The 10,846-nt window shown below is 38.5% G+C and overlaps 1 protein-coding gene across 6 annotated transcripts in view; it reads right to left on the bottom strand.

Annotated features, from left to right (window-relative positions):
- LOC116843356 (F-actin-monooxygenase Mical) overlaps positions 1-10,846 on the bottom strand; it is an 874,436-nt gene that overhangs the window by 753,541 nt on the left and 110,049 nt on the right. For all 6 annotated transcript variants that reach the window (XM_032813731.1, XM_032813733.1, XM_032813730.1 and 3 more), the window contains exon 3: positions 4,145-4,469. In XM_032813731.1, coding sequence (XP_032669622.1) covers positions 4,145-4,469 — 325 coding nt within the window. The remainder of the gene's footprint in view (positions 1-4,144; positions 4,470-10,846) is intronic.

Consider the following 10,846-nt stretch of genomic DNA (forward strand, 5'->3'; position numbering starts at 1 on the left):
CCCCCCTCTCTCTCTCTCTCTCTCTCTCTCTCTCCCCCCCCCATAAACAATTTCCTTTCTTTCTCCCAGCTCCCTACGATCTTGCCCTTTTTCCACCTCTCTCATTTCCTCCCAACATCTCCTTGCCATTACCCTTCCTTCTCCCTTCTCCGGTCTCCTCTAAAAATTCCAAGCCCTCTTCCCTGCGCTTCCTCTCATCTTCTCCTTTCCACCTCCTCCCTTATCATATACCCCGGTGTTCTTCTCTCAACTCCCATTGTCCACTTCACAAACCTTTCCTGAACTTTCTCCAACTTCTCTCTCTCCCTCAATCCCCAAATCTCTGCTCCATACCCCATCACTGTCCACACTAATCTATCGAACAGCCATAACCTTCTTTTCCAATCCTTCCCCCATATTCTTTTCCCTATTCCCCAAACCTCTCTCATTACCACCGCTGCCCTCTTTTTCCTATCACTCACCTGCGCTTCCTGCCTTCCATTTCTCTTCAAAACATGTCCTAAATATTTAAACTTCTTCACCTTCTCCAATTTCTTTCCCTTCCACTTCTAGTCATATCTTTCCTCTCTTCCCCCCTCCATTTCTTCACCAACTCCCAAACCCTTTACTCTGTCTTGCTTCCATTACCTCCCTTTCCTCTTCCTCTTAAAAAGTCTTAAAGCCTCTTATACTCTTTCTTCTTCTCCCTACATCCAATCTTGGCTCTCTCGCTCCCCTCCTCCACCTTCTCAACTCTCTTCTTACCTCCTTCTTCTTTTCCCTGCATTCCTCACTCCACCATCTTCTCTTGTCTCACCCCCTTTTACCCCTCTCCTTCTCCCTCTCAAAGTTTTCTTTATCACTTCCACCATCTCCTCTTGTCCTCCTTTCCTATCTGTCTGAATCCTCTCTAATTCCCTTTCAAATTTCTCCCTTCCTTCCTCATCGCCATTTACCTCTACTTACTTTCCCGCTCTTCCCATCTTCCGCCTTTCCCTTCTCCTAACCTCCCCTCTCAGCTCCACGATTATTAGGTGATGATCCGAATCTATCTCCTCATCCACCTACATCCTTATCACCTCTCCCAATATCTCCCCACACCCCAGTATATAATCAATCATTAACTTCCCATTTCCTCCCGTATACGTAACCCTTCTCCCTTCTCCTCCATTCTCCATCCATTCTTCCAATCCTTCTAGCTTCCTTCCTATATCCCCATTTACATGCACTCCTACCATCACCCATTTACATCCTTCTCTAATAATTTCCCCTTTTATCCTCCCTTTAACTTCCTCCCCCTCTTCCTCTAATTCTATCTCCCCTACGTCCTTCTTCGCTCCCATTAACATCCTCCCTCTCGCCCTCACCTTCCTGTTCCTTCTTTTTGCCATCTGTAGTTTCCATCTATATTCGTTCTGTAGTCTGTCCTTCAATCTTTCCCAACCCTTCTTCTCTAACCACGTTTCATCACCACCTCCCATCTCTTCACCCTCATTCAGAATTCCTTGTCCTTGTTTCCCAATTCCGCCACATTCCAAAACGCTACTTTCCATTCTTCCTCCCGCCCGCTCCCCTCCCTCCCTTCCTTCTTCCTCCCCTCCTCCTCTCATCTGATTCCTCCTAGATCTCACCTCACTTCTCTTCCCCGTCACTCTATCTCAATCTCTCCTCCTCCTAACTCCACCACTTCCTACCTATCTGTATTCTTCCATATCTTACCCATACCCTCCATCTCTTTTCCCTCTTTCTTCTAGCAATCTCCTTCAAATTCCACTTCATCTTCCTTTCCTTCCACGTTAAATCATTTCTTATCCACACCCTCCTCTTTTCCCTCTCTCTTCTAGCAATCTCCTTCAAATTCCACTTCATCTTCCTTTCCTTCCACGTTAAATCATTTCTTATCCACACCCTCCTCTTTTCCCTCTCTCTTCTAGCAATCTCCTTCAAATTCCACTTCATCTTCCTTTCCTTCCACGTTAAATCATTTCTTATCCACACCCTCCTCTTTTCCCTCTCTCTTCTAGCAATCTCCTTCAAATTCCACTTCATCTTCCTTTCCTTCCACGTTAAATCATCTCTTATCCACACCCTCCTCTTTTCCCACTTCTTCTTCCTCCTCATTATCTCCTTTTTCCCTTCCAGTTTCTTCATTCCAACCCTTACCCATCCACCCCCTCTCCCTATTTTCTTCACCTCCCTTATGTTCCCCTTTATCCCCATCCCCCTTATAATTTCTTTTATCCTCCCCTCTACTTCCTTCCCCTCTCCCTTCATCCCTTTCACTATTATATTTCTCCTTCTTTCCTCTCTTTCTCTCATCTCCACCCTCCTTTCCATCTTTCTCATCTCTTTCACCAGCTCTCCTCCCTCTCACTCCTCTTCATCCGTAACTCTCATCAATTTCTCTTCTTTCCTCTCTATTCTCTCCTCCAGTTTCTTTATTCTTCCTCTTATTCTTCTTCTTCTTATTCTCTCTTCTCCACGTTTCCTCCTTCTCTCCCATTAATCTCCTTATCCCCTCTAACTCCTCCCTCATTTCTTTCCTTTGACTGTCTATCTCTTCCCTCATCTCTTTTATTACTTTCACCATTTCCCTCATACCCTCTTTCATTTCTTTCCTCCAATCATCCAGTTCCCTCCCTCTTTCTAGTTCCTCCATCTCACCTCCTCCCTTCTCTTTTTGTGGCGACCTCAATGTCTTCTTCTCTTTCTTAAAAACGCACCATTCCTGCTTTTTCCTAGCTCTCTCCTCCTCCTCCTCCCTTCCCCGCTGCTCCTCCTTCTTCTCCCTCTTCCTCTTAAACATCTCCTCCAACATCCCCACACTTCCTCTCCTTTCCTCCTTTAACAAACCTCCTCTCTCCTTCTGCATTGACTCTCCATTCCTTTCCTCCATATCTCTCTTCTCCAATCTCTCCTCTTATCCTCTCTTTCTGATCTTACTATTTCTTTTCTTCCTATTCCTATCTATCTCATTATCCTATCATTCCTATCTATCTCTAGTCTATGCTCCTGCTTACCTCTGCCTGCCACCCCACCGCTACCTTCTTCGCTTTCCAGTTCCTGCTCACTCATCCAGATGTCTCTCACTCCTTCTCTATTCTAACCTCTCCTGCCTTCCAACTTCGTCCTCACTTTTTCACCCTTTCACTCTTCCTTCCCTGTCACCCACACATTCCCACACTCCCCTCACGATCCCTCTCTTCCTCACACTCACACCTCAACACCAATCCTTTCTCTTTCTCTCACACTCTCTCCACACGCTTAACTTGCCAGTCATCCAATACACCGGAAACGGAAATCATCTTTTGCATTAAATATATTGTTTTATTTTTCTTGGATTCTTATTTAAGATATGTCTAATACAGATAGAAACCAAATATTCTTATCAGTTAATGCAAAAAACATGAATGTCAATAAAAAGAACAATCTAATTACTATATTTAGTATAGAAGAGATCCCACCTCTCCGTTATTCATTTTTGTTAATTGTTTATATGAAACGGTCCTCTTTATCGTGATATTATCGCAGAACAATGCATTATTATTACTTTTATTAAATTACATACAACACGAATCCAAAGTATATTCTAGAGATATCCTAAAATGTATCTTAGAAATATCTCAGAAATATCTGAATATTTCTAGGACATCTCTGGAATACATGTTTTATATTTGTGTTGTATATAATTTAATTTAAGTAACGTTATCTAAATAACGCTCAGAGATGCCGTTCGGAAGCAACAAAATAAGCCATTTTTATCTCTTGCCATTTTTCGGTAAAGTTGATAAAATTCGAGTAAGAATTTATTGAAACCAATAATTTTGTAGATATTTCCACAAATATCTTAAAAAATAGTCGTATGAAAAAATTTTTCAAACAAAAGTTGTTTGTTTTTTTACATATAATAAAATTCCGTAATAAAAAAATGCATATTTCTATTTAAAAAAGCAAAGTTGACCTTGACCTGACCTTGGCGATGCTACGCGAAGTCAGACTGACCAGACTAATGAATAGATCACTTAAAACTTTTGTAGGAAACTTTTTTTTTCGTAAATACTTAGTTTTCGAGATATTTCACCAGTCCGGGACTTTTTACTTACCCTGTATGTAATGTTTGTATACTAAAACACAATAATTCTAAAATATTTTACTGATTACTTACTGCCATCCTCCTGATTGTTGGGTGGCTGAATCAGAGAATCAAAGCTCACATTCTCATGGAACTCAATGCCGAGGATCAAAGCAACTTTTAATAAGATACATTGCAGTTGCCGGATACTGATATGATCAATGGAACCAGCACAAAATTTTCCGAAGAACTTCTTTGCACCCAAACCTCGTAGATCCTGGATAACGAAAGGCCACAGATGCAAAACATTGTTTCTAGACATCCGGTCTCTTTTCTCTATAACAACAACTTTGGCACCTAACAATTGTGCCTCTATGGCCGATCGTAAACCACATGGTCCTCCACCAATAATCAGGATCTAGATAAACAAACAAAAAAAAACATTCATAACATTCTATGATATCACGTACTCAAAATAGGATAAACTACATGATCTATAATAAAATTTTCTTCATTTAATAACGTTACCATTTTTTCCCATTAACAAGAACAACAAATCCAATAAGAGAATCTGATTTCCATTGAGGAGAATTCTCCTATTGAACAGAACGAATACGTTCTTAAACTCATTAAAAAAGACGGACAATCTTTCTATTCATGATTCACATGTTCTTTTTTTCCTTTACGGTTAAGTTGCATTAGATTAGGTTAAATTAAATTATATGCATGAGTATATATAGTTCTAGAACTCACAACTTTAATTTTATCAAAAGATTCTTCAAGCAATTTAGAGACAAATTTCTTTAGCAAAAATGTCAAAAAATATCATTGTTTGTGGAGACTTTCAATTTTCATAATATTAGATACAGAAATGAATTCTTTCCAATTTTTTAATAAACTCAAAACTTTATTCAAAAAAATTAAGAGATCAATCATCGAAATGTTCTTCATTATTGTTGATGATCGTACATCATCTTTTGAGCATTTTACAAATACTGCAACATAAACTTTACGATTTTAAGGCAATAAAGTTATCAAGATATTTCAGATATTGTAAACTTTCTCGAAATATATCTACAATATAGCAATATAACAATTTATATTATAATTCAAAAAGAACATTATAATTCAAAAGAGATATATCTACATACAGAGTGTATCAAAAAGGTAAGATCAACTAACTAGGTGAAAGAAATGATCTTAAGGAATTTCCCTAGTGCGTCAGATAAAAAAATTTCGAACTTTTTAAACGCATTTTCTTAAAATTTAACTTCTTAAAAATAATATTCCAAAGTATTATAGCTAGTTTCTAAGTACTTATAAAGATATAAGTCCCGTAGCCGCGCTGCGCACAAATATGATGAATGCGTTCGGCGGTCGGTCAGAAGGAGCTCTTGGTTGAATCTATTGTTGTTCTTAGAATTTAGTCTCCCGTTATCTCGTATGTTAGTATATCAGAGAAATGTAATACCTGCTACAAAACTATACATTTAGTACATTTTCGGCTTTGAAATAGATTACGTTTGAGTTCAGACACATTAATAGAATAGGAAATCAATGGATAGGAAAGGTAGCAGAGGTGACCGGGCCCGAGCGGATAGACAGCGCAAAAACAGATTACTGGCAATCGTTATTCACACGAGGATGAAACTAATTTTACTAATACATCGGCTAAAAAATTACTACTTTCGGGCGATAGAGAAATCACTGTCGATAATACGCACGCTTATCGCATTTTACTTTTTTCTTTGTTTTTCAACAATGAATGTTTTAGTGAACTGCAAAAAATGTAATAAAGATATCATGTTCAAGGAAGCAAACCCACGAGGATTAGGATTCAAAATTGCTGCGATGTATGAGTGCGGTACAGCATACAGGGTCCGCCAAAACCCGGACAAAATGAACAATTTATTTAAACAAAATTCTATTCGTCAAAATGTAAAAATTACAAAAAAACTTTTTGTACATTATTAATAAAAAATTTTGGACAACACTTCGAGAAATAAGTATGGAGAAGAAGGAAGACTTTTCAGGACTATGTGCACGAAAAGGTTATAATGGCAAATCGAATTAAAGTGGACAACAAAGAGATATTAGAATACATAATCAATAGTGTTCCGAATGTGAACTTGCGAGGTATGGTGAGAGTGCAAGAGTTCACCACAAGAGAACAGATTACAAGCTTTGCATAATATTCGGTTGGAAGATCGAAAACCTACGACTTCATTTAAGAGTAACGAAATCAATGCAGCAGTTAAACATAGAAACAATAAGAACGTTACAGACGTTAATCGTAAATGATAGGTGTAAGGTAAGAAGTAAAAATAATCGAAAATATAGAATAATTAAGAAATATTTTAATTGCGGAGAGAATGACCATGTAAGTATGAATTATCCATCAAAAGATAAAGGTACTGAGTACTTCGAGTGTGGCAAGCACGGGCATGTGATGTCGAAGTGTTCTGCTATGCGGAAAATAACGACGAATTCTTAGGCAGTAACTTATTTACAACAGCTGAAGAACGCGAAAGATTAGTGAACGATGTTCTAATAGCAATAATAGATACGAGAAGTGACCTTACGATAATGTGTGCGGGCGAATTTATTAGAATAGGATCACCATCTCTTAAGGGAATGCTAAACGCGATCCCGAACTTCGAAAGCGTCAGTAATGTAGTACGCGTCGGTTTAGGACAGACGCTAGATGGCAGCGTATGTTCGACGCGGCCCCATCAGTAATGCAATTTCGATTCCACGCACGCAGCGCAGAATTGCCAGATCTAAGATGCAGCGTTGTTCTCCCTCCGCTTCCCAGCGAGAACGCTGACGTCAATTCGACATCGGTTAGATGTCGAATCGACGTCAGCGTTCTCACTGGGTATGCCTTATATACACTGCATCATATTTTCGCTTCGTATAAAAAATTGTGAGTGCGTATGTAGAAAATTAAAGTTATTTTGCACGCAGTAAACATTAGTGAATATTATGAGGCCATCAGATTACGACTTAAAGTGCTATATAAAAAAAAATAGTGAAAAATACGATTTAGTTGCACGCATGCAAACGTGTATCTGGGGCCCGATTCCTGACGGCGTGCGAGTGAGATGCACTTGCGAAGATCTATAATTCATGTTACATATACTATAGATTTTCGCATGCGTATTTCGCTCACATATCGTCTGCAATCGAGCCCCTGGAAAGATTCTCATCAGTATGCTAAAGAGGATATACGCTTTGTGCGTGATGAAAATCAGCGCTCTCTCTCTAGGGAAATGTTGGAAATACAATACCGCTCCTCTCTACCGTAATGATGAGGAGCCCCAAATACACGTCCGCATGTGTGCGAGCAAATCATATTTTTCACTATTTATTTCATCTAGTCCTTCAAGTCATTATCTGATGGCCTCGTAATGTTCACTAATGTCCCCTGCGTACAAAATGACTTTCATTTCCTACGCACGCATTCAGCATTATTTATATGAAGCGGAAATATGGCGTATGAAAGATAAATACAAAATTTTTGTTCGTTTTTTATACTATATTTATGGGCTGTTTTGTATACATTGACATCTCTATTTTTACTCTGTAAAAGCATTTTCAATTCTATGCAGCCGTATGGAAGAATAGTGAAAAATAGATAATGTCGGTATTCAGCATCTCCTTAATCTTAAGCCAATAGTTTTTCGCAGGATAAATAAGAACAGAGCATGACAATCGGTGAATTTCGTGCGAATTTATTGGTTAACTGGAATCAAAAGAGGAGAACGTACTAGGTGGCGGCGGGACGCTGTGCGTTTGGAACCTGCGTATCTTTTCGTTGCAGAGAGAAAAAAATATTGAAAGCGCGATTTGCTAGACCGGCACTCGAATCCGGGTTTTTCGCTTATGTTTTTCGCTAAATTACTGAGCTACTTAACGCTCCACGCTCACGACGCTCCACACTCTCCTCTTTCTAGATAACGCTCAGAGATGCCGTTCGGAAGCGACATCTCTGGCGCGATCCCGAGCGCACGGCGACTACAGAGGGAAACATTCTTACTATACCAAACGGTACAGCTGTCAGTCTCTCAAAGTCAAAGGTTACTACTCTTTAAGACTTGCTATCCATATATGCCGGTCTTCACCGTTGCCCCTCCTCATATGGTGCAAATCATAGAAAAAGCCCCGGGGTCAAATTTTTTGGCAGCCCCCGGGTGCTTGGACACGTTTTGCAACGCGCCGAGAGGAATTCCATTATAGAAGGAGGAGGGCATACTTGGTAACGGCGAGACGCCGCGCGTATCCTCTTAAAGTAAAATTAATCTATACAACATTCTTTTGATTCGATAACTGCTTCGATCTTCGATCTTGAAGCGCTGGCACGTTCTCTGCAACGCGTCCTTGTCCAAATTGGCAAATGCCGCCACGATAGCGACCTGGAGAGATGTCACGTTGGGATGTCTCGACTTGTTGGTCACTCGTTCAATAACGCTCCACACGTAGTAGTCCAACGGATTCAAATCTGGACTGTTCGGAAACCAGAATTCCTTAGACCAAAACACAGAAGTAAATTATAGCGAGCAACTCTGCTCATCATAGCAGCCTCGAAGAGCATTTGTCGAACTTTTATCACATAGTACTTAAAGCATTCTCTTCAGCAATTCGACACATTATCAGTGTCACTCCCAATGTTTTTGCCAATTTCGTCAAAGGCAACTTTCTGGTTTTCTGAAATAAGCTCTTGAATCCTTACCGACTTTTCCTTCGAATGGCTCTTCTTCGTCGGGTTGGTAGAATCTTTTTTCGGATGTCTCTGAAGTCAAATTTTTAGCCGCAATATCATATATGGTCGATTTCGGGTACGCGAAGAACCAAATAATTTCGGTCTGCCAACGTCCAACGCGAAGACCTTTTGTTATCGTCCCTCTTCGGTTATACTCCGCACTCAATCTTATCTACTTGGACATTTTTAGGTTATGTATGCTTACTACAAACATCTGACTTGCCCGAACGTCAACAACAACCTACCGCCGAAGTCAAATGAGACGAAAAATTCAAATTTAAATTTGTTCAGATTTTGGTGGCGGACACTGTATATAAAGTCTTGTTCTTCGATTAATAGTGCTTATGAAATAAACTGTAGAATTGTGATAATAATGGCATTGTTAGGAATTGGCAATGAAGGACTGAATTTATTCTGCGGTTTAATATTAGGACCTTGAATAAGTTCTCGCTGATTTTTCGTGAAAATTAATGCTTTATTTAAAAAAAGTCGTAAAAAGCATGTCAATGAAAGTATTGTCCATCGTTAGCCACTACTTTTTCCCATCTTTCTGGCAGCATTTCAATTCCACAATTTTTTACGTGGTACGTTGAAGATGGATTTTAAAAACTTTCATAGGTATTCTCGATTTGAATCGATATAACGTCGAAGCGAAGAAATTAGAGTATGTTTTGTGTGTTAAAAAAAGGATGAGCACACAATTGAGAAGTGAGAAAAATAAAAACAAACGCATTGAAGGAAAGAGCCCTGGTAAATTAATAAACGATCCACACAGTGGATCGAACAATGCTAAAGCGCGGACATGGACCAAAAAAAATTTTCCGTAATATTCATTGTTAAATAAAAAATTTGTAAATAGTTGTAGTAGTTTGTAAATAGTTGCAAGCAATTAGAAATGACCGATTTTTCAAAAAATATCTTTAATATTTATGTCAAACATTACTTAAAACCTTATAACTCAGATGGATTTCTTGTCCTATCATTTTATCCATAAAACTTCAAGACAGTATAGTTCTTCCATATTCAAATATTTAGATACCAATTTTTCACGTGTTAATAATATACATTTTCAAGGAAGAAAAATGTTTATGTGGAATATGTAAACATTAGTATGAAGAAAATGGCGGCCATTCTTTTGTGTCCAAAAATATCGCATATGATAATCAAATTGAAGTATTCATATAAAAAAATGGCTGCGAGATGCCAAAATTCTGTTCATTTCACATGTTTAAATAAACTCTCTATTTCACGAATTCATTGATTTCGGCTGCCCGTAGGTGCCCGTTCATGAAAATTTCAGGTAAAATGTAGGACAAAAATGCCTTGGGGTGATAATTACGAGAAGTATCACTGCACTGATTTCGCAATTTTTCAAGTTTTTTAAATCATAGATTATTTGTGTTATATATATTACCGTGTGTGTGTATGTGTATAATGTGTGCACGCATGTGTGAATGTACATTTACATATTTAATACTTGCAAAATGAATCGAAATATGGGGAAAAGAGAACATCGAAGAACTTGTGGAGACAAAAATACAACAGATGAAATGAAATAATTATGCATACATAATAAAGAAATATATACCTCAGCAATTGGAATAATTGTTGTATGCAACATTGCAACTTTACAATATTTGCAATATTTTAATATTGCAAATAGACAACAATGTTTAAAAACACTCTGCTAATACCACCAGTATTAGTATTAACTAATATGCACCACGAGGAGGTAGCATGGTCGGATTTTGCATATCTGTGTATGTATGTATGTTTGGTGTGTGTTGTGTGTATCACACAAAGATAAGGACCCCATGATTCGTCACTCTCGTAGTATTTAACGACTCCAAACCTTCTCTGCTGTGCATATGTGCGTGCGTGCGTGTGTATATGTATGTGTGTGTATACAGGGTGTTCAAAAAGTCCCGGACCGGTGAAATATCTCGAAAACTAAGCATTTTAGAAAAAAATGTTTCAGATAAAAGTTGTGGCGTTTAAAAAGATGTATTTACTGATCACATCAGTTTGACCTT

The sequence above is a fragment of the Odontomachus brunneus genome, unplaced genomic scaffold (assembly GCF_010583005.1).
Source record: "Odontomachus brunneus isolate Ranch 3 - 2012 unplaced genomic scaffold, Obru_v1 Obru_scaffold_032, whole genome shotgun sequence".
Lineage (NCBI taxonomy): Eukaryota > Metazoa > Arthropoda > Insecta > Hymenoptera > Formicidae > Odontomachus > Odontomachus brunneus.